Below are 22,938 nucleotides of genomic sequence, written 5' to 3'. Positions count from 1 at the left end.
TGACGCCATAAGAAAATTGAATGGAAAGGAAGGGAAAAAAAAAAAAAAAAAAGCGGAGAATGGGAAAACGACCAAGTACCTCAAGGAAGATCTCCACTTGGCAGGGGAGCAGAGAGAGAGAGAGAGTGGGGGGGGAAGAGAGAATACGATGAGCTGCAGAATATAAAGTGGGAGTGAAAATACATTACAGACTTAAGGTATCTAGATACCTACAGTGTGTACCTACAGTGTGTACAATAAGAGTATGGACGAGTGTTTAGTAGTGATCAATGACAATAATTATAGTGTGTGGGACGAATTATCTGATGCTCCGTTATTACCGTATTATCAGATGTTGGTATTACCTAATGGCCAGCCACGGTGTGGACCTTAATTTCACGTACATCTGATAACCCGCCCAGCCAATCACAGCGCTGCCTGCTCGCGTAGGAACGCACACCGGCGGTTCCTGCCTCCATCCACGCCCCTGTAATTGCCTATTCGGGCACGTCCAACTGACTCTGCTCCCACAGACTCTGAAACACGCCCAAGCCTACGCTGGATTTCCGAATCATCAGATAATAATAATGGAGCCTCGGTTATGATTCAGGCGCAGTGCGGCGCCATCCTAGCCCGTCTAGTTAATAACCGGTTCTTCAATGGATGGAGCCCGTACGTAGTCGAATTATCTAATCTGATCGATCGCGGTCATCTGTCGCTCACTACTGTCAGGGACTTGCTGGCTCAAGTACCTGAGGCAGTAACCCTGCGTGGATCGGCATCTGAAGAAAAAGAAATCATAGAGTGGGGGTTGAAACAAAAAAGGGCAATCAAGAAACGAGAAAAAAGAAAAAAAAAGTAAAAGAAAGGAGGCGAACAGACCTCATCGTCGGTGGGTTCTCGTGGGCAGCATCTGGGCACAGAAACCAGAACCATTCCAAAATTCTAGTCCGGATGACTTCATTTCCACGGTCCAGGACTATATTTGTTCGCTCTGCCAACTAGTCCTTGCTACCGAGTAGCACGACCACTATCCAATATTAAATGTCCACATCACGAATCCTCCGGCTGGTCAATCTAATCAGATCAGCATCTAATCAGATTTGCCTCCAACGCCCTGTTATTATTCGCCGCCGATCGTCGGCCTATCCAAAACACTCGGTCGTCCACCCCGAGATGGATACGACTATCGACTTTGGTTACTATAGTCAGTATAGTCCTCCGGTCTTTCCGGTGTCACCCTCTCACTTTTCTTCTCCTGTCCGTCATCGACTCATCCCCCGTCTTTCCATGCCGCAGGGCTTAATAAATCTCCCGATTTGGGATAACGAGCAGCTCCCTGTCAATCCGTCATCGCCACCATCCTCATCACGGCTCCTTCCATCCCGAAGCTACTGAATGGGATGGAGTGCATGGTGTGCTTAAGTCCCAAGGCTTGAGACTCCATAGTCTGTCTTGGACACTCACCCCGCGGGATCCAGACCTTGGGCATCCATAGTCCATGTCAAAAGAAGAAAGCTGCAGAATCGAAACGAATTTGACACACCCTGCATATGTATCCTCGTCTTCTTCAGCCTTCCACAGGGTCAAAATCATGTCCAAATATAAACCACCCCCGTCGATCAGCACTCGTGGTGATCGTCGGTCGGAAGCAATCCCGACCCTCTCTCCCGTCAGGCCAACGGCTGTTCCACGTCGGGTCTTCTGTCCACCTCATCCTATACCCATCTATACGCTGTACACATCTAGACAGTGTAAAGATAGAAGCCATAATCAATGTCATGGATAATGATGATTGATGGTATTAATGTTACAGGACTTTTTATACCCCCGCTTTATAAACAACCAAACAGAAAAGAACAAAATCAACATGAACAGGCTCCCCCCTTTTCCCCGTGGTATAAAACTTAACAAAAAACAGACTCTTCTTCCTCCTCCCTCAACCACCACCCCCTCCCCTCCCCTTCCACTTTCTCTCCTCTCCTCCTCTCCACCCCCTCCACCCCCGCCCGCGGCCAACCCCAGGTCCCAGAACCCTACCTGACTACAGCTCAGGATTTCCTGGCAATGTAGTAGGTCAGCAGGTTCCGGGAGTTCTCCCGGGGCGACCCGAGCACCCTCCAGAACCTCTCCTCGCAGGCAATCTGCGTGTGTAGTTGCACACACAGATCCGTCACTTGTCGCCTGACGTCGGCTTGCGCGTCGGTCAGGTTTTGGTTGGCAAATTTGCCAAGACGGTCCACGATGCGCTCGGAGAGACGCACGTGGCTGCCATTGAGGCGTCGGAGGATCTTCGACGAAACAGAAACCCCCATAGTGATTGCGCGGTAGCCCCCTTCGTTCTTGTCTTCGTCCCACATGAGGTCTAGAAGGGCGTCGATGACGTCGGAGGGTTCGCAGATCGCAACAATCTCGTCGGCTGTTTCGTCGAGGCCACTGACGATGTGGCAGTTCGATTCGTACTGTCGTCGTGCTTTGACAAGCGCAGTCATCGCCTTGGGACAGTGTACCGTAAAGTAGTCTCGGTTATGAGCGAACATGATTCGAACAGCGAGGAGCACTTGGGTCTTCACATCTGATGAGCGGGCAGATGATTGTTTCTTTTCGGTAGACGGACTTTCCAACTCGTCAAGCAGAGCAATCAACATCTCATTGTACATCGCTTGTTCGGTAAAGATGCCGTCGTGATATTCGATAAGCTTTTGCAACTTGCGGTATCCGTGAATATCCATAGATTTGGTGCGAATGCGGTTAATTCCCTTGGAAATCATTTCTCGTGCATTGGCGGGGTCTTTAGAGCGTGGACTGATACTCCGCTTTTCCGTGGGTTCAGCTTTCCTCCAAGAACGGTAAGATGGGTCAACTTCGACGGATTGTTGTTTAGCTTCGACATGTCGAGGCTGCAGGTTGTCTCGATGAGACGGTTCGTGTGTAGGAAGCTCCTCAAGGGCATTGCTTTTAGACACAGATCGATTAGCGGGAGGAACGGGAGCAACCCCGTTGTATGGCGTAGTATTTTCGTTGTCATTTGCAATGGCCGAATCAGATGGGCCCAGTGATGGGATACCGTGGATTCTTGTAGAATCTGCAGGCGTAGTCGAATAATGAGCCACTAACGGCGATGGCTTTTTTGGTGTCTCAGGTTCTTCAGGAACGGGCAATTCATTATGTGTATCGATATTCGTGGGATCGGCCTCCGGCACATGATCCAAGCCAGAAACCGAGTGTTGAGAGTCATCCGGGATGGGCGCTGATTCAGGTGCATCAATGGGGATAATATCTCGATCTTCGGGCTTCGGTTCCTCATCCTCAGCCGGTACCTCTGCAGTAGTAGCAGGTTCGTCGGGAATAGCGATATCCGCATGGTGTTCCGGTTCAGCTAAAGCCGGCAAGATGGGATCTTCGTAGATAATCACAGGCTCGGGTTGCTTAGGCATGTTGTTTGAAGCGTTATTAGGATGGTGTACATGATTGCTGGGCTCCGTAACAAGATCGTGTGGGGGTTCAGGGGCGCCTGGTTCCTCGAAAGTCGGATGTGGATCATGAGGCGCTGTGATAGCATCGTTGCTCAGGACAGACTTGTGCAGAGCAGGGACTGGCTGATGCATCATGGGTCTTGGAGGACTCTCCAGTTGGATTGGCGCCGGCGACTCGGGTTCATCCATGGGGCCAGGAGTGCTCGGGTCGCGCGCTCGTTCAAGATATTGGTGCGCCGTGCTCTCATTCGAATTACTTCTTGAACGGCTTATGGCAAGATGTGGGTCATGAGATCGAGATTTGGAAATATCAAGTTTCTTTGGTTTGCTCTTAGTCGTGCTCACATGCACCGGATCAGTCTTTTGTCTGGGGCGAGTAGCACTGGGTGGTTTCGATGAAGGTGTAGATGATTTGGTCCTCGTTGTCCTCGGAGAGCTGTCAAGCCTAGAGGGAGCTTTCGAACGCGATTCGGTGGCCGTAGACTTGCGGGAAGCATACGGATCCGCAGTTGCAGGACGAGCCAATTCAGGCCGTCGAGGCTTCATAGCCGGTCGCATCGGGGCGGATGAAAGGGAAGATAGAGATGCGCCTGTTGGCACAGTCCTGACTGTCGATGACTTGGGGGGAAGATCAGACGTTTTCACTTCAGAAAATGACGATTGAGCTGACTCCGGTCGAGGAGGCATCGGATTCGCCGGCTTAAGCTGAGCCTTCTTACGGGCGGCAATGGCCTCTTTCAAGGCAGAACGGTTCGGGCCCTTTCGTGCAGCCGGACCTTTAGATGCGGAGTGGTCAATGTTTGGATTTGATGGATCCTTTTCAAGCAAGGAACGGGATTTGGCATCGAGATTCGATAAGATGCTGCTTTTGGTTAGCCAAGGATTTAAACATGACTGGATGGGAGACAAACTCATCAGCTTTTTCGGTCCAAACGCCGAAAAAGACCCAGAATGTGCTGCGCATAACCTCCCTGACACCAGGGTTGGCATCGGATAGGCCCTTCTTAATGGACTTTTCAACCATATCCAAGCCACCGCCGTGCTCCATGGAGCTCCTGTGATGGGCTTGCTTGTTGATGATAGTTTTAAGCCAACCCGCTGCGCTAAGGCGCAATTGGACATTCTTGTCCTGACAAGCGGATGTGACATGTTGTAAGATACGTGAAGTGAAGGTCACATTTCCGATTACTGCATCGACAGTAGCATTTCCATTTTGGGAGCTGATTTTCTTCATTCCAGCACAAAGTTTGACAAGATTTTGCATCATGATTTCAACCATTGGGTCGATTCTAGGACCACATATTTTGGCGAGGTCTTGTATCAATAGACAGCCGTTTGTGCACATCGTAGTGCGCAGAGAATTAACAACCTTGAAGATGCTATCAAGTTGGCTCTTCATGGCACCGAGGAATTGGGCGGGGAATGCATGGGGAGCATTGCCATGTGTAAGTCGTCTGAGGGTACAAACACTTCTTTCACGAGCAATCCAATTTTCCTCAGTCTCCCTACCATCAAACCAAGGGATCATATCATGCACAATGTCATCGATTTCACGAGCTGATGCGATAATCAAAGGTTCGACATCATCGCCCACCGGCGGGCTGTTCTGAGGAATAGAAGCATCGGGCAACTCTTCAGCACCACCATGTGGCACACTGATCATTCGGCTCTGATCACTTTTGGATGAGATAGGGCGGCGTTTAACGGGTTCAGAATCTTGGAAACATAAGAGGTAAATGTCAGAACTAACACGTACGATAATTGGAATTGGCTGGGAGAGGCATACCTTCGTGGGGCACTTCACTGTGGTGCTGAGAACGTGAAGACATCACTGAAACAGGCCGCTGGTGTAAGGCTTCTGCCCGAGAAGCGGGTCGAGAAATAGAAGATGCATGTTCCTGATCGGAACTCAACCCGATATTCGTTAGGATCGCATTGACGATTGATTTTCTGACGTCATGAGCAGCCATTTGCTTTTTCAGGTCAGTCTTGGCCCGTGCGGGGGCATTCCTAAAACTTGTTAGATATGGGGGCATATAAGAGCGAGAACGCAATACTTACTGAAAGAGTTCGACAACAGTCATCTTCGCTGTGTCACGAACTGCAGGGTCGGCATCTTCAAGACACGCGACGAGACTAGGTACATATGTACGGAAAAGAAGACCATGGGTTTTTGTCATCTGGATGAGGCATTAGTCGATACGATGAAAATAAATATGGCCAGAGATAAAAACTTACATTCGAAAGCCATATCATGCTCATTTCCTTGGCTCTGGCATTTTTGCCCACTAGAGCAGTTTCGAGTACATAGTGTTCGACATCCGGACCCGCAGCCGGCCATAGATCAGTAAATGCTTGGGCGGCCTGAGCTCGAACACGCTCTTTGTGGTCCCCCAGGCGCTCCAAAAGGATAGGGTAGAGAATACGGCCTTGGAGTGAGACATAATGGTGCTGGTCTTGGATGAACAGCCGCTTTAAAAAGTGGCCGAGGGTGGAAAAGCCAGCAGAAAGAAGAGAGGAATGGTGAGAGGCTATGGACAGCCGGAGAGATTCAAAGACGGATGAAATTGCCCCTTCTGGAACGTTTTTCTGTTTGATGTCGGATTTGACGCTTGTGAGGTGAGCCACCTTGTTATCAACAGACAGGTTGACATTCTTCAAGGTCGCCACGAGCTCTGCGGCTTTAGCCTCCATCTTCGAAATCAAGAGTTGGACCTCAACTGGATTCACGACAAGGAGAACATAGGTGCAAGAAAAGATAGCGAGGTAGAAGAAGAACTTGAGGGGGTTGAGAGAGATGATGAGGGTCAGGAGAATGGCAATGAAAGCCGGGTTCAGAGCAGAATCCGATCTGTTGGGTACCATGGTGAAATATTAGCAGCACGAACTGGCTGGAATCCAAAACAAATGCCGATAGTCCAAAAAGAAGCACAAGGTATATAGAAGCAGGGAATATAAGAGTATCCAAGTGACTCGCAAGAACGCAAAACACAAGACAACGCAAGGTATACAGCAAAGTAACACGATAGAACAGTGGGAACGAAACAATTGTAGGAGAGAAGAAGAAGAAAAGAATTGGGAAAAGACGGGGGAAGAAGATAAAAACGCAGGACTGTCCACAGCACGAGGGTGAGGAAAGAACACATACCTGCAGGTATCGGAGGCAGTCGCAAGGACCGCTGTGATCGCAAAGGCAGTCGCTCGAACAAGCCGGCTTATAGACGGCGATGGGGAAGCAACGTCGGGCGACAAATATGACGTTTATGCGACGAAGAGAGGACGCAGGACGTAGCGATGAAGGAGCGTTGAAGATGTCGAGATGTTGAGACGAAGACGGAGGAGAGTGAAGGCGGCGAGGGACGGAGGAGAGACTTGGCACTGCAACGGGGCGATAAGCGAATAGACGCGGCGATAAGCGCTCTCAACTCCACTTGTCACATTCAGGGGGGAAAGAAATATTTGGAATTGACGTGAATTGAAGCTGGTGGTGAAAGATGGATGGTAGGGAGTTCGTTTGGAGGGAGCGAAAGCAATGAGGGGGGAAGGGAAACTAGCGGGGCTTTTTTTTTAGGGAGAAACTGTTATTATTATGGCGTTGCTTTGTTTACCGGCAGAACCGGCGATTGTTGCCCGGTGGGGAAGAAACAACCAGAACTACGGCCCAACTACCAGTTTTCTTGGGTGTCCATGAATAATCGACAGTGGAGGGAATTAGGATGGGTGGATGGATTGATTATTGGAGCTTGGAGTCTTCTGGAGAGTGAGATAGGGTTCAATGATGAAACGATGCAGTGTGTTGTCAATCCCTTTTTGTGACCTCGATATATATTTATCACAATCAATAGTGCACTCGGTCGACGCCACAAATTGAAATATTAAAAATAAGCAAGCAAAATGTCTCAGTTGCATACTATATTGAGTACCAAGTCTAGATGATAATAATATATGCATTGAATTACTCCTATTGACCATCGTGAAGTCGTTCTGCACCCGCAGTTCGCACGTCCACGATCGCCGCTCCACATGCTGGTCACCAGCATAAGCGGCGTGTCAAGAATGGAGCCGTTGTAGCCCCCACGGATGGAATCATGGAACATACTTGGACAATAAGAATCCGACGGGAGAGTTCACGATTCATCGACAGTTGGTGGTTGCTGATTGGATGCTTCGCGTATAAACTGCAGGATTGTCGCAACTAGGCGCGCATAGCATTCCTGCGTTGATATCATCAGGGACCCCACTATCTGAGTGGCACAGAGACAGACATCCATCTTCTAACTACCACAGAGTGTTCAATTCCACCATGGCACCTCACGAACAACCCCTTCCTTCTGCAATTCCCAAGGCCGCACCACAGGACCATCACCAGTCAAGCAACTCTCCACCCCTTCCCGAACCTAAGCTTCGTCTCCAACTAAACCATCTACGCCATCCCGCTTCTAAAGCCTTCCTTCAGCTGATACCCGACGTTGTATCCACCCTGGAAACAGCCCTGAAGAACATTGTCCAAAACCTCTATACTTCCAACTCCAAGGAAACCGCTTTCACTCCGTCTGTTCCTCCAACACGCTCCGTAACGGTTATCCTCCACGACTTTGGTGGTGTCGCTTATACTACCGGCAAAGAACTCGACAATGATCACAAGGAGATCCACTTTTCGCTCTCTTATATCCAGACCTCTGCAGCATCCTCAAACGCCGTGAATGAGCTAACCGGGGTCCTTACTCATGAGCTAGTCCATTGCTACCAGCATACGGCGCCCCCTCCACCCGAGGGCAATGGTGTCCCTTCTCCTCCCGGGGGTTTGATCGAGGGCATTGCGGATTTTGTTCGTCTCAAGGCTGGGCTGGAACCACCGCATTGGAAACAACCTACTTCTGCCAAGGATAGACCGGACAAATGGGATCAAGGATATCAGCATACCGCGTTCTTTTTGGCGTGGCTCGAGGACGTTCGCGTTGGGAAGGGAGCTGTCGGGTTGCTGAATGACCGACTGCTGCGGGTTGGATACACGGAGGAGACAGGATTCTGGAAGGGGTTATTCGGGGTTGGCGTTCGGGAGTTGTGGGAGGATTATGGCAAGTATCTTGATACCCTGGAAAAGTAACCATTGGTCTACTAGATTGTGAAGTTCCAATGCAGTTGCAGCTTAGGTGTTGGCGGGGATGGATGAACAATTCTTGTTTGAACCTTTAATATCATTTGACACATTTGACCGGTACATCTATCCTATACTAGTACCTAGACATATATTGTCTGTCCACAAACTTCATCTTCATGGGCCATATCCTGGCTTAAATAAAAGGGACCTGGTCAAAACGAGAAGGAAAATCGAGAGAAATAAAAGAAATAAACAGAAAGGAGAAGACACCAAAAGAATAGAAATAGATAGATTTCCCATACTGTACAGCAGCTGATCTTGCAAAATAAGTAGTGATTTCTTTTTGCCGACAGCCATGCTCCCGAATCAGGAACAGGCAACAGGCATAATAAAATGATACAGTGCCTTCTCTTGTAAGGCTGGCACTCAGTCTTCGCTCATCTTACACAATAACCTCACCCAGATCCACGTGAACTGGTTTCCAGGGCGCGGCGCCCTCCTCTTCCATCGAGCTGGGTACACGGACACTCAGTGGGCTATACAGATACCATCCCTTGAGTGCCGCGACGGCAGCCCTGGATCGAGCCTCAACTAGACTGGCGCCAGCGCCCTCGCCCAACTTATCCTGACCAGAGAAGATGCCGACAACGAAAACAGGGTGTCTACTCTTGCGACCGGTTTCACTGATAATCTTGGCGACGGGGGGTTCGAAGTTTTCCCGTGCACACAACCGACTGAGGTCACGAGCCGGCTGGGAGAAGTTGAACAATTCCGAGATGTTGAGGTGTCGTGAGAGGAAATGCTGCTCAAAGAAACGCTTGGCAGCAGGGCGGCCTGCATGCAAGTAAATGGAGCCCATAACAGCCCGGATGAAGGTGGCACTGGCTTGCTCAGCGGTGACACCCTTGATGTTCTGGGACTCTGGCTGGAGGGCTGGGTCAACAGCTCCCTTGACCGGATCGCCGAATTCATCATCGTAAACAATCCGGGAGGTCAATCCCTTTCTCCATGACTTTCGGTGATCGTTGGGCCTGGCTGTGCCGGTGATTGTCTCCGAATCCAATTCAGAACCTGGGAGAACCCTCTTGAACTGTAGCAAGCCAGGGTCCACCTCTCCTCCGGGTGCAGCCGCGAGCTCCACACCCCATTCCTTTGCCATTGCTGCGAGAGTCTTGGGCCCGACATACGCATACATGGCTGCAAAGATGACGGTTAAAGGAAGTCGAGGGTATGTGCAAAGGAGGTGTTCGGATGTGTAGTGGGTCAGGAGGTCATGGCCAAGCGTGGCCAGCGATTCGTTATTGAAACTGGCATTGGAATCTGCTGAAGAATCCACCAAAGACCGGGCCAGCGTCTCAAGAGGTAATCGTGAGGGGAGGTAGAGTCGGGCGTGGAGTGCAGCAAGTTTTGCGGACTCGCGTGCGGCCTCAACCGGCGGAGAAGGGAGATGGTATCTTGACTTTCGTGAACGGGTGGGAGGGATTGGCGAAGCCAGAGATTGTTCGTTGATCAATTGATCATCCTCGGACTGGGCAGCAGGCGAAGCGGTCGATTGGTGCCGTAACCCAGTGTAGAGATGCTGCTGCAGCCGGCTACCAGTTTGGGCCCGCGGCGAAAGGACCGAACCGCTCCATCGTTGGAGCTGCAGCCTTCTCATCTGGGCAAATGTGCGACTCGGAAGCCTTCGAGTCAGAGGTCAACAATTAAAATAAAGAATGACCGGCACAGGGGATGACGTGGAGGGTGGAAGGAGTGATGGTCCAATGCGAACAGATATACCGGCGACACGAACTTTTGGCCGCTGGAGAGAAAAATGTCGAGCTTCGGCGGGAGTCACGGGATCTGGCGGTCGTGTGAGAAAGGCGCTGTGATGGCACTAAGCCGCATTGGGACCTAGCGTCACGGGACGAGGGACGTTCGACGGCCATTTCGGCTTCAACCCGCCTGAACGACGACAGTCTCAGTATCCCCATTGTCCCCTGTCTACTTTCTACATTCATTCCATTCCCTTGTCATCATGGGTGGAGGCGGCAAGATCTAGTATGTTCCGAGTTTTGCCTGAGTTTTAAGCCCGCGTGGTTGTTGGAAGGGGGTGCTAACCGCTGTCCTACGCAGTTATCCCAAGGAAGTCTGGTCTCCCGCGGGAGGCTGGTATGCTCAGCCCGCAAACTGGAGGGTCAACACCATGATAATCGGTGCTGCCGTCATTGGAGTCGCTGCTGCTACCTGGACCCTTAGCGCTGAGCGTGAGCGTCGCGAGAAGATGCCAGAGCCTGGAAGATTCTTCCCCAGTCGCTAGTCAGTAGTAGCTCTTCGTCCACTAATATCTCGTCAATTTGTCATACTGATTGTATATCTCCATCTTATAGCTGGAGCAAGCAGATCATCGAACACGAGAGACAACAAGCCGCGAAGAACGATTCATAAACGAGCGCATGGATCGGAGAAAGGAAAAGACTATGGAAAGGTTCTACGTGATGGCTGGTTTTGTTTCATATTATTGTGGGCTGTACGACAATAGAAGGGCGTTCCTTAATCAATCGGTCAATTGATTACCAAGTGTCTCTGGGGAGACTCTTCCAGTGTTCGATGCAATCGCTGTGTGTACAGACGGACTCGTTCCGTGAATTCAGTTTCGTTCCAAAGCTCCCTCCCATCGTTAGACATGGCTATTTGAGGCACGCCAATCTGCTCAACCACGAAGCTCGCGGCAACGGTGGCGAATATCAATGCCATTGGGATGCCCTTATGCGTTGCCCTTCTCCAATTCCCCGACTCTGCGAGAACGGATTCCGCAACTTTGACGGGTTCCCTCTCCTCGCCCACCATCCCCTGGGCCAAGGCCCCTAGGAATGAATTGCCAGCACCGGTGGGATCGACCACTTTCGTAGCTCCTGAGGAACCTGGTTCATGATAGGCAGGCAACCAGATTCGCTGATTTCTAGAGTATGAGTAGCTACCATCCTTTCCTGCTCTAATGACTAGATGCCCATTTCCTTCAGGCCCAATGCCCGATTCGAGGATTCGGTTGACCAATTCTCGTCCAAATTCGCTTTCTTCGCTCCAACCAGGCTGGCTGAACATCATCCCTAACTCAAGTTCATTGGGACTTACCACATCTACGACCCGATTGGCCGCGAAGAATTTCGCTTGCTCTTCTGGAGTACACAGGTCGGGCACCGGCTCCCAGACAAAGACTGGTCTCTTCGTAGCATGGGCAGCAGAAGGGGCTTTGCCCTCCCGTTGCAACTCTTCTCGTCGCCGCAATACCTCTTGCACAATAGATAAACATCGCGATGCAGAGCAGACCATGTGGAAAGTTCTCGAAAATATTTGCGAGTCAGAAAGCATCTCAGGCTCCAGGCGTATCTTCGGAGTCAGGTATTTGAAGTCTGCAGATTATCAATTATCATCTGGATTTGTTGACCAGAGAAGAATACCAACCCCGCTTCTCGTTGGGCCCATAACCATTCCAAGCTCTTGTGGTCAAGCGCCCCATATCCTCTCGAATGATGCAGTTTGTATCCCATGACTTGATCGTATCCAGAACTTCCTGGGGGAAATCCGAGCCAACATCGACAATCCAGCTCACAGACTGGGAATGGTTCTTGCCAGCGACTAGACGTGCGCCCACCACGGCGAAAGATCCTGCTCCACCAATAATGTTCTTTACATCAGGCCTAGAGCCCCCAAATTCAATCTCATCTGTGCCGGACAAGAAGGAGGCCTGTAAGTATTGTACACTGAAGATACGGCTGTTCATCCGAGTCGGGCGTGGTGACATAGCATACCAACGATGAACATGCCCAGAGTACAAAACTCGACATCACCATCAGGTTTCTCATTGGGGCTTACTGCTCCAGCCATATTGTAGAAGAGAGCAAGTATACTCTGCTCAGATAACCGTCTATTCCTTGGTATATTGAAGAAGTCTTGACCTGGCGGGGTTGGCAGGATGGGCGATGATAAGTCGGTAATAAATGTAATCTAAATCTTTGGAAATTAAATGATTACAGGCCAATACACACAACGTCATGGTGGACAGCCAGATGCCGTGCATTCTGCCGTACCGTACGGTAAGACCCGCCCCCGTGAAGCTGTCGGCCTCAGGAACTCGTTCAGGAGCATCATTTCGACACCGTTGCAACAGCTCTGGCTTCGGGATCCCCTCGATTGTTGTTGCAGTCTGTGTTGCAGGGAGTTGGTGATCTTGCCTGTCTTACTGCACCTATCTATTTTCCGCTTTATTGCATCCTGAATCTCTAGCCCATTCTACGAGTTATCTTTTGAAGTTGTCTCCTTGCTTGGACAGCCTTCAAGATGGCGTCGGGCAGCCACATGCATAATCTGACCACGCTTATCAAGCGGTATGTCTACGAGTGCCCTCTTTTTGAAGCTTAAAAGATATGGCATCTGCTCGATGTTCCGCGAAGCCTACCCTGAATTGTATGTGTTTGTGACAGTCTGGACTGACAATGTATGCTTGCCAACAGGTTGGAGGCCGCCACCTCGCGCTTGGAGGATATGGCCATGACCCTCGAAGAGCCTGGCTCACCGAAGGATTTGGGTACTGCACCAGCTTCTGGACCTGTTGCTCCTGCACCTCCTAAGCCAGCAGCTCCCCCGGCTCCTCCCGCACCCACAGTTCCGCCGCAAATCGAAGACTTCGACGCATTGATCAAAGGCGATGTTGGCAACTTTGTGGAGCTAGGAGCGAAGATCGGAAGCCTTGTTGAAGAACAGGTTAGACTACGCTGGTGCATGCGATTGGATTTCAATGGCAATATTTGCTAATGCCTCGATAGTCGAAAGCTGTCTTGCAAGCCTTCCAGGCGGAGCGCACTTACCTCTATGTCTCGACGAAGGCTAAGAAGCCAGAACCTCAGCCCCCGGAGCTTATGACCGAGCTTCACAATGCTTCTGATACTATCGATACCATCCGCGAGTCCAACCGACCCTCCCCCTTGTTCAACCACCTGAGTGCTGTCGCAGAAGGCATTGTGGCTCTGGGCTGGTTCTTTGAGACGAAGCCCGCTGATTTCGTCAGCGAGATAGTCGGGGGAATTCAGTATTATGGTAACAAAGTGTTGAAGGATTACAAGGAGAAGTGGGGAATCCTTTATATATGGCAAATGTACAGTTGCTGACCTTGTTAGGGACCAAACCCACGTCCAATACATCCAAGCCTACTATCAGATCTTTAAGTCGCTTGCCGCATATCTGAGAAAGCACTACCCCAAGGGCCTGACCTGGAACGATCAGGGTGGTATTGATGCGAAAGACGCCCTTAAAGAAGTCAAGGGAGGTGCTGGCGCTGGCGCTGGTAGCGCAGGACCCCCTCCCCCTCCTCCCCCCCCTCCTGTGCCGGCTCTGAATGTGCCCGGAGGAGCCCCCCCGCCTCCTCCACCACCACCGGGCATGCCTCCTGCGGCGCCCGCTCCCGCAGCACCTGCTCCTGATATGGGCGCCGTTTTTGACCAGCTGAACCAAGGAGATGCAATCACTTCAACCCTCCGCAAGGTTGACAAATCCGAAATGACGCACAAGAACCCCAGTCTCCGAGCCAGCTCGACTGTCCCAGAACGTCCCGACTCCTCGGGTAGCATCTCTCGCTCCAGGTCCCCAGCCCCTAACAAGAAGCCCAAGCCCGAGGCCATGCGCGCTCGCAAGCCACCTCGCAAGGACCTCGAAGGCAACAAATGGTTCATTGAAAACTTCGACAACCCGGGTGAGATTGTCGAGATTCCTGCCAAGCAGAACCAATCCATCCTCATCACCCGGTGCAACAAGACTATCGTGAAGGTTTCCAACAAGGCCAACGCTATTGCCATTGACAACTGCAACGGTCTCTCTCTCATCGTTGACTCTTTGGTCAGCAGTCTCGATGTTATCAAGTGCCCCAAGTTCGCCCTTCAAATCGATGGAGTGGTTCCCACCCTTCTCCTCGACCAGGTGGATGGTGCCGTGGTCTACCTGGGCCAGCAGAGCTTGAACACCGAAGTCTTCTCTAGCAAATGCACAGCGGTTAACATCATGCTTCCACCAAAGGAAGGAACCGATGAGGACACCAAGGAGTGCCCTATACCCGAACAGATGAAGACCTACGTCAAGGATGGTGTCCTTGTGAACGAGATTGTTGAGCATGCCGGTTAAATGAATCGCTGGGACATGCAATTTGGACTTTGAGATGTGTCGATATCTAGAATAATCTGCTAGGTGCTTGAAAGTGGTGGTCACCTTGGGAAATCGATGATGACTGCCCCACGAATTTCTTCATTATTGGTACAGCGAGAGTTCAATCATTTTCAAGCAATGTTCCTCTGCTGTACTTAGACTGAATTGTAGATAAAAATTTTCAGTACCCTCGAATTCTCCTAAGTATTTATGAAACAAACTTCAGCAGAGCGTGGTTGGCGTGTGATTATTATATCCATAGCTACTATCCAGACAACCTGAATACCCAAAGGAGAGAACATATGAGAAGGTAAAAAAACCCAGAGAAGCGAGGAAAGCCTCCTAAACACCCTGTAACCCATGTCTTGCTCTTCTCTTGTTGGCTATGTTAGCAGTCAGATTTTTTGATGATGACGAGGTGCCATGATAAAGAAATATAACCACTCTTCCTGGGCTAGTGCTAGACTGAGAGAGGAACTGAGATGGAAGCAATTCATTTTGTGAAAGTCACCTTCTAGGAGGCTGAAGTATGCTTGACTTTGCATGTAGAAAGTAAAAAAAGGGGGGTATATTGTGTGTCCTGTGCGCCTTGCCTATCTTATTTGGCTCTAAAAAACGAAAGATTTGAGTGCGAAGAGATGAGCCTGCATCTAGCTTCATGACGCACTGTTGTTAGTCGAGGCCACGGATGGAAAAGTTCCTGCTCGCCATCCATACCAATTAAGAATAAAGTTAAAAGATAGATATTATACCGATACCCTTGTTCTCTTGAACAAAAGGAGCACGATTAACGGATGAAAATGTCTTTCTGCGAAAATCTGACCATGATGGTCGTTGGTGTTAGGGGCTCGGTCAGCGAGAGCAAGCGGAGTCGTGTCTTTGTACGTCTAGTCCCCTGAGTCGTTTGGCAAGTAAGCTTTCTCCGGGCTCAGAACCGGCAAAGGAACCAAACGGAGACCCGCCGTATCCGATGTCCCCTTTTCTGAGTTTGTTGTACATTTCGGTTTCATCAACATCATTTTTAACTGATGCAGTATTTGTGGATTTATAGAGTTCAGAATCTCCCCATGGGCCTTGCTTCAAAGTCTGGTTAGGCTGGAACGAGTGTGGTACTCGCTGTGTAAAGTATGCCTTACCCTCAGGGTGAACGGCGACGGATCTGTCGCCACCCATCGGTGGGACTGCGAATGATTTTTCCTGCACAGTAGAAAAATGCTCTCTTGATCTTTCATAATCCGGAGAAATAAACTCCTGCATCAGACCTTGACCCACATTTCTTCTGAATGTTTTATCCGCCACCATTTTCTGGCCCATGTGAGAAACGTTGGCTTCACGAGTGGGCTTGTAGGGCGTGTATCGTGGATCGGGATGTTGGATCTCATTTCGCAATTTCTCTTTCCCATCGGGGACACGATTGGCAAACACAACGCGGATACTTGAGTGGAGGTAGAACCGACCTCTCGAGGGAGAGCAGATGTTTAGATGAATAAGATATCTCAAGATCGGCTTATCTTTGGGATCTTCTGATGCATTCAAGGATGCTTCCGGGCGATCAGTGCCAAAGTTTTTCCGAGCAGTAAGTGGCATGTCAATGATGGGACCAGCAGAATAACTCCTCTGTCGAATGAACGTTTTTGTTCCGGGTTCCATGTCGCTAAGATCGTATGGGACGAGGAACAGCTTGACAGCCGTTTTGTTCGGGTTTTTGATTATAATCTGCAGCTGGCCCTGTTGCGGTATTCTATAGCAACCTCCGGGTGGACATTTGGGCGATTCCGCCCTTCTGTTGCGTTTCTCTCGTCTGCGCAGCATTTCCGATTCATTATGTCTGGATGGAGCTGTATTATCAGTAACCGCATCGTCGTGAACGTTAACCGGGTCATGATGAAGCTTGCGACGTCGATTGATAGATGGATCGTCCTTGGGAAGAGAACCGTCAAGATCAATCAAACCAACGTATGGACTTGGGTTATCGTCGGAAATTGAACGTCCACGCCCCGACGTTGGATAACTATAAAACACTGCAGGAAAAGGGATCGACACATGTGGTGGACATTTGAGGTTGGCTTTGCACTTGCCTTTCCCCAGCACACCAATCTGCGCAGTGAAATCCAGCGGTTTGGATGGATTCATCGACATTCGCCCACGGAGGATACATTCCTCATATGAGCCAACCATTGGAGCATGGCACTTGGGTGATGATTCGGATGCTAAAGAGGGCCTCCGAAACCGCAACGCGGGGGTATGAACCGAAGATGCGAGTTGAAGACTATATGTTGAGCTTGGGTTTCGTTGAGGATGATGGGCTTGGCAAGAGAATGGGTCTGCGCGTTCATCAAATGGATTGGTCCCGTGGAAGCTGTTTACTCCCGAAAAGGACGGTTGAAGATACCGAAAGCTCTCTGGAGGCAAGGTACGACGACGATTGGCCTTTTCCATAGAATCAGAGAGATTGCCAATATCAGCCCTCGGAGAGAAGTCCAGATCTGTATTATTGGCCTGGTGAACCAGAGGGCTTGTCGGGGCCTTGAGAACATAGCTAGACGAAAATGAACCAAGTGATGGTGCTCTGGATCGGCCTCCCGTAGCAGCCCATGGTGCTCGGGACTGAGTGGATAATTGCGGCTTCCGTAGAGGCGACTGAAAAGCTGAGGGACTATACCAGGGTGTCGTGGGAGACGAGCCCAGTTGGGGTAAATGCGGACCAGCGCTGGGTTCAGCCGGAGAAGGCTGCGATGGTTCCTGACCATGAAGTTGGCTGGTTCCTTCCCTGAAGTCACCGGAGTGTAAAGCCGACCGGGGCCGTTGTATCTCTGCTGGGGACCCTAATTCTTCTTGTGTCCCACTTGGACGATACTCATCGATGGGCATTTCCCCTTGAGCGGAGACTCCTTCTATTCGTAGATGTTCGTCTGACACATGTGGGGGATAAGTGTTCCCAGACTAGTTCTTCCAGTCAACAGTGTCTCTCAAAGACAAAAGACAATGGTCTACAGAAGTGGGTGATATGTAAGACGTACCAAAGGATCTTCCCCCCACGTGGAAGTGTCGGCACTCTTGATATACTGTATCAATTCCGTCCGATCACCCGTATGCAACCTTGGGAGCTGGAGATCGGGCGAGCGACGATCGACAGGAGCTCCCACATCTCGCTTAGGGTCATTAAATCCCCCCCAATTTCCATCATGATGGTCTGCCCAGGAAGATGTACAATCTCCCCGTTCAGGTTCAGTGTGGTCATCCGACCACAGGTCATAGAACCGTTGACGATCGGGGTCTTGGAATATAGGCATAACGGCCAAACAATGTAGTTTAGAGAAAGAATCAAAACTAGTCAAGCATCTCAATAGACCTTAAATGCAGTAAATACTTGAAAAGCGATCGTAGAGCCACTAAAGAAGGAGAAGTGGTACAGTCGAAGCGGCCGAGATTCCGTTATCATGCGGTGTATGAATGCCGTCAAGAGGGGAAGAAGAGGAGGGTCAATCGACCATGGTGGAAGAAAGAGAGAAAGGAGGGAAAAGGAATCCAAAGCAGATGAGGAGACAACCAGTTGCTATTATATAAGGCGAAGATGAATCCGGATCCACCAGTGTATCATGCGACGCTGGATGTGTTGTTGTGTTGGGCGGAGGAGCAGGCCGGAGACAGTCGAAGGCGGGAAGTTGGGAGGATGAATCATGAGTCTTTTTGCACGTCATTTTGTGCTGCTGATGAGTTCCCCACTACGGCGTTGCGATAATGCAGGATTGATGTTTATTCTTTGCTTCGATTTTATCTGATTTCCTATTAATTACGACGGAGTCCTTTCTCTATTTCCTCGCTGAGATACATATCTTGGTGGGAAAGTCACTCCTCATTTCCTTATCGTTCCTTTTTTTTTTTTTTCTCTCCCCTTCATTTTTTTCTCCGCTCCCCAAAAAATCACTCGCCACTTTTATTCCCGCAATTGTTGCTCGACACTACAAGGAAAAGAAAGGCCAATTTTGGATCTTATTACTTCCCTCATATAATACTGAATCCATCAACATCATGGCGCCCAAGAGATCTCGAGATGCCGTCGATAACCCCGGCGAGAAGCGGGCGACTGAAGCGCCGATTAAGAAGAAGAAGGGCTTCTCTGTTGGACCTGCGAACCTGCCCGACGGCACCTATCGTCGAAAGAGTGCGTTGTCCTTCTATTAAAAGAAAAAAAAAAGGAATCAATAGTGAGATGGTCTATTTTACTAACGCTGTTTGCCCTATCCAATAGCTCAAAAAATCAAATCCGATTTGATCCATAAAGCCAAGATCAAAAAAGCCTACGCCAAAATCAAAGCCGAAGAACTCGCAGCTGCACCAACCAAGTCTATCTATGCCACGGAGGATAATGAGAAAAATAATGATGACGAGACAAACGACAAGGCACCAGAACTCCATCCAGACCGACAGGCCATGTTGAACGAGCCAATCCCCGAACCGACTGCCAAACCGGATCGCTCGCAGAATCGGGAGCGTCGAGCCCGGAAGCCCAAGCCGTCTGCTTATGCTAAGGAGCTGGAAATCGCCGAGAAACGCAAACAAGCGGCCGAGGCAAGGAGAAAAGAACGGGAGTTTAAGCAGAAGGACCGAGAGGCCATGGCCCGGGCTAAACGGCCGGATCAGAATGGCAAACGAAGATTGGGTAGGGAAAGCACGGTGTTGCTTAGTCGTGTGCAGCAGATGGTTGGTAAAACGTAGAGAATGAGGTGTTTTTTCGAAGGTGCTACGTTACGAGATGTTGAACCAAAAGTACTCAAAAATGATACCCAACAGATGTACAGTTTAGTTTGTTTAGACGCGATTCCGATTGGTCTCCAGAATATATTCCTCAAAGAGCACTCACTGCTCGCATATAAAAGTTTCTAGACATAAGTCTATCTGGCCCCTGTCCCACTCCTAGGTTTTCTGAAACAGGCAAACTCTCCCTTTGTCCTCTCTCTCAGCTTCTTCAAGACCCCCCTCATCTCACCAAGCTCTGCTTGAAGTTTGGCCCGCGCCTCGTGTGTGGTGCGTTGGTCCAACTCTACATAAATCTGACTTTGCAATGCCGAAGCTTCTTCTACCGAGTACTGTGACATTGTCTGCGCAATGAATTCGGTGTCAAGAGTAGCCTGCATCAAGGCGGCCAGCGAATATGAGGCCCGGGAGCTAAATGCAGCCAGAAGAGAGGAGGAAGCCTGCACTAGGAGATGGGTGAGGATAGTGTTCAACAACGGTGATGGTGCGGTGGGAGACGAGCGGTTCGAGCTTGGAGAGGATGTCGAGGGAATTGTCGTGGAAATCTCCGTGTGGACGAGTACAAGCGTCAGCATGGTATTGTACACGTAAGGGCGGACCTGATCAGGTCGAGTGGTTGTCGGAACCCAATCAGCGGCACCGATGCCATCAAAGATTATAGTATTCAGTGTCGCTATAGTCGGCTTGGTGTATGATTTGAACAGGCGGTCATCAATTTGATTGAGAACATCGCGGATTGTCTTGGCCTCCTCACTCAATTTCACAGAAAATGAAGTTTCGAAGTTTGCAATCAGCTGCGGAACGAAATCGGCTTGCAGAGCTTTGATGTTGGAAAGTGTGAGAAGTATGCGCACATTCTGTTTTATCTGTTAGCGATGCCAGAACAACTTAAAACATCTGGAAATACCAACCCTGTTTTTAGCATCTACGACATCGGCAGTAAGAACTGTGTCGTGAAGAGTCGACGTCGGCCCAACAACAGCAGCCCATTCATTATCTTCCTCAGGAACCGCCGGGCGTTCTGCATTTTCGACCAAACCGCTAAGTGCCTTATAAACACTTGAGACAAATTGCGTCCGCACCATTTGAAGTAGCTTCGCAGGGGGTTGAGTGACAACATCCACAGCACCAGATTTCACCATGGCTTCTGAGATGTAAAGAATCTTTTGTATTTCACCGAGAATAGCACTTTCAAAAGCCACAAATAGACCTGGCATCTTGGTCAAATCTCTTTTTTCCGGATCTCTCGTCCAATCTTCCAGCATCTTGCAATTTTCCGCGTCCTTTCCCCAAGCAGCGCAGGCTACACGGACGGAGCGATCGCGAGTGACGCTTACAAGTGCCTTGAGAAGATCATGAGTGTTGCCACTGCTTGATACTGGGCTCAATGCGGCCATTTCACTGGCAGCTGTGCCAATGATAACCAAGAATTTTCCGAGATAGTGGACTCCACTGAGCGAGGTAGAAAAGGGCGGCCAGAATGCATACTCCTCCCAGTGTTCCCCACGTTTGGGAGTCGGGAATGGCATGTTCTTTGGATCAAGCTTAAACCGGGATTCTGTGGGAGTAACACCACCCAGGTTTATCGGACTACTTGGGGTTGACGGTGATATTGGGGAGGAGAGAAGAGACACATCTTCCGTTGGAGGATCGGCAAACAATGACAGCACACTCTCGCGGATCAGATTGACGAGCTCAACAACGCCATTTTGCAAATCCCTTGTGTTGTTGACAGTGAGCTTATGGTGCTTGCGGCTCTCGCCCTCAAACCCAGCTGGAAGAAGCCTTTGCTTGCTGCCGTCGATGAAAGACTGAGCCACCTCCCAAAAGTCTAAGACTTCGCCCAAAAGACCCCCCTGTGATGACAAGAGTCTGTTCAAATATGTGTGAACGCACTCCCAAAGTTCAATAACTTGATCGGTATCTAGTGTCGTTTCTTGCGCGTCGGTTGGAGGCTCGCGTGGTGCTAACTTGAGATATGATGCCACCTCTTGGGGAGTCGGCTTCTCGCCGCTGGCAAGCCTGCGCCTAAGAATTTCGATTTCTGTTTTACAACGCTCACAGAACAAAGTGATCTTTGTTTTGAGAAAATCATAACGACTTAAGAGCCAGACCCAGATAGGATTGTCTTCCACACCAAGCTCAAGCAAAGCACCAATCAGCTCCATGTGCTCCTCAACAGGCCCAGATGCTGTAATTGTTGTAGATGTGGTAGGTGCATCGCCCAGACGTCTCCAAAGGTCACGTTTGAATGCTTGGACTTGTTGATCAACATCCATCCACATCCTACCCATAGCCAGAATAGTATGTGTTTCTTCATCGGTTAATGGCCGGCGGTTGCTGGCTGCTGCATCTGCGATATTTTTGGCGCTGTTCGCAAGCGTTCGTGCTTTGGTATACTGCTCGAACACCGATTCATAATCCCTCTGCTTAATGGACTTGGAAAGCTGTCCGCCTATTTCATAAACATCCCGGTGTTTCTCCATTGTATCAACCACTGACTTTAACATTTGCTCTCTCTCGCGCCCTCCCAATGCCGGTCCCCATACTTCCTCCGCCTTAAGAGAGGCCTCTAGAAGAGGAGCACGTATGCCTCTCATGCCGTATTCACTCTCTTTCGTAAGTGCATTCTTTCCAGGCGCCCCACCCAAGGCCAATGCGGGGGAGATGTCTCGGGTTGCCGAATGAGTCCTAAAATGTTGAGCGGATCTGCGACGCGCTTGAGAGATCGATGGGTCCTGTTCGGCCCCTTGAGTTCTCATCTCTGTGTATACACTATCGATGGTTGCCTTGGCGCGAACGAACCGTTCGAAATTAGCTTCGACGAGCACTTTCAAGGAGGCCGATTTCTGGTCGATAGATTGCGAAAGGTAAGCGAGACCATCGAGGAGTGACTTGATTGATGCATTCGAATGAGCCTGCGACAGAAAGAGGGCCGGCGAGAATGAAGTGGACGAGAGCAAGAATCGATTTCGCAACCGGCTCTCCTCATCCAGAGACAGCCCTCTTTGTTTCAGGATCCGGAGCACACTGTCCCCTGACCCCAAAGGATCGGGTTCATCCTTCTGGACCAAATTTTCCCTGCCTTTCTGAGATCCCAGATTCACGCCTTTCCGGTCGCTATTGGTGCGCTGCAACGCAAAGTATCGGGATTTCCGGGATTGTGACCGTTGAAGAACTTCATCTTCCGACTCATCACTCTCGTCGAGCTCGGCCGGCCATTCTTCGGGATAGGGAGATGGTAAATCATAGTGGTTTGTAATGTCCAGGTCGGTCATTTTAACGAGGCGTTCGCGCTTAGTGGTTCAGGAGGGAGGGGATGATCGGTCGACTGCCGGTGTAGGTAGGTTAGGAGACAAGGAGACCCCATGCAGGGACCACACAGCTGCAAGGGTGGGGGAAATCAGACACGAATAGAAATAAGAGAAATAATCATAAAAAGAAAAGAAA

The 22,938-nt window shown here is 50.0% G+C and overlaps 9 protein-coding genes across 9 annotated transcripts; 4 read left to right on the top strand and 5 right to left on the bottom strand.

Annotated features, from left to right (window-relative positions):
- Positions 1-2,030: 2,030 nt before the first annotated feature.
- On the bottom strand, positions 2,031-6,320 carry ASPWEDRAFT_51357 (uncharacterized protein; the record flags this gene model as incomplete). Its single annotated transcript, XM_040837576.1, has 5 exons — positions 2,031-4,317; positions 4,367-5,171; positions 5,242-5,465; positions 5,517-5,635; positions 5,694-6,320. The coding sequence occupies 5 exons, from the start codon at positions 6,318-6,320 to the stop codon at positions 2,031-2,033; spliced, it is 4,062 nt and encodes a 1,353-aa protein (XP_040688900.1).
- A 1,082-nt stretch (positions 6,321-7,402) lies between these two features.
- On the top strand, positions 7,403-8,780 carry ASPWEDRAFT_500481 (basic secretory family protein). The gene has a single exon (XM_040837370.1). It carries the CDS (start codon positions 7,759-7,761, stop codon positions 8,560-8,562), a length of 804 nt encoding a protein of 267 aa, XP_040688899.1. The 5' UTR covers positions 7,403-7,758; the 3' UTR covers positions 8,563-8,780.
- Positions 8,781-8,998: 218 nt separating this feature from the next.
- ASPWEDRAFT_110606 (mitochondrial 54S ribosomal protein mL44) lies at positions 8,999-10,213 on the bottom strand (the record flags this gene model as incomplete). The annotated part of the gene is made up of 1 exon (XM_040828191.1): positions 8,999-10,213. The coding sequence occupies one exon, from the start codon at positions 10,211-10,213 to the stop codon at positions 8,999-9,001; it is 1,215 nt and encodes a 404-aa protein (XP_040688898.1).
- A 360-nt stretch (positions 10,214-10,573) lies between these two features.
- On the top strand, positions 10,574-10,983 carry ASPWEDRAFT_172045 (uncharacterized protein; the record flags this gene model as incomplete). Its single annotated transcript, XM_040830881.1, has 3 exons — positions 10,574-10,596; positions 10,672-10,854; positions 10,926-10,983. The coding sequence occupies 3 exons, from the start codon at positions 10,574-10,576 to the stop codon at positions 10,981-10,983; spliced, it is 264 nt and encodes an 87-aa protein (XP_040688897.1).
- Positions 10,694-12,423, bottom strand: ASPWEDRAFT_40400 (uncharacterized protein). Its single transcript, XM_040835313.1, has 3 exons — positions 12,001-12,423; positions 10,926-11,948; positions 10,694-10,854 (listed from the first exon to the last, which is right to left on the bottom strand). The coding sequence occupies exons 1-2, from the start codon at positions 12,338-12,340 to the stop codon at positions 11,101-11,103; spliced, it is 1,188 nt and encodes a 395-aa protein (XP_040688896.1). The 5' UTR covers positions 12,341-12,423; the 3' UTR covers positions 10,694-10,854; positions 10,926-11,100.
- A 612-nt stretch (positions 12,424-13,035) lies between these two features.
- capA (adenylate cyclase-binding protein) lies at positions 13,036-14,709 on the top strand (the record flags this gene model as incomplete). Its single annotated transcript, XM_040828085.1, has 3 exons — positions 13,036-13,299; positions 13,362-13,663; positions 13,713-14,709. The coding sequence occupies 3 exons, from the start codon at positions 13,036-13,038 to the stop codon at positions 14,707-14,709; spliced, it is 1,563 nt and encodes a 520-aa protein (XP_040688895.1).
- Positions 14,710-15,582: 873 nt separating this feature from the next.
- On the bottom strand, positions 15,583-18,023 carry ASPWEDRAFT_27882 (uncharacterized protein; the record flags this gene model as incomplete). Its single annotated transcript, XM_040833059.1, has 2 exons — positions 15,583-17,673; positions 17,751-18,023. 2 exons carry the CDS (start codon positions 18,021-18,023, stop codon positions 15,583-15,585), a joined length of 2,364 nt encoding a protein of 787 aa, XP_040688894.1.
- Positions 18,024-18,402: 379 nt separating this feature from the next.
- On the top strand, positions 18,403-19,537 carry ASPWEDRAFT_500525 (uncharacterized protein). The gene is made up of 2 exons (XM_040837372.1): positions 18,403-18,895; positions 18,983-19,537. The coding sequence occupies exons 1-2, from the start codon at positions 18,763-18,765 to the stop codon at positions 19,447-19,449; spliced, it is 600 nt and encodes a 199-aa protein (XP_040688893.1). The 5' UTR covers positions 18,403-18,762; the 3' UTR covers positions 19,450-19,537.
- An 88-nt stretch (positions 19,538-19,625) lies between these two features.
- On the bottom strand, positions 19,626-22,766 carry ASPWEDRAFT_172040 (exocyst subunit SEC5; the record flags this gene model as incomplete). The annotated part of the gene is made up of 2 exons (XM_040830880.1): positions 19,626-20,345; positions 20,400-22,766. The coding sequence occupies 2 exons, from the start codon at positions 22,764-22,766 to the stop codon at positions 19,626-19,628; spliced, it is 3,087 nt and encodes a 1,028-aa protein (XP_040688892.1).
- Between the last annotated feature and the right edge of the window lie 172 nt (positions 22,767-22,938).

Source organism: Aspergillus wentii, assembly GCF_001890725.1.
Source record: "Aspergillus wentii DTO 134E9 unplaced genomic scaffold ASPWEscaffold_4, whole genome shotgun sequence".
NCBI lineage: Eukaryota > Fungi > Ascomycota > Eurotiomycetes > Eurotiales > Aspergillaceae > Aspergillus > Aspergillus wentii.
Note: the sequence above shows the minus strand (reverse complement) of the source record. Positions and strands in the feature narration are given on the sequence as shown.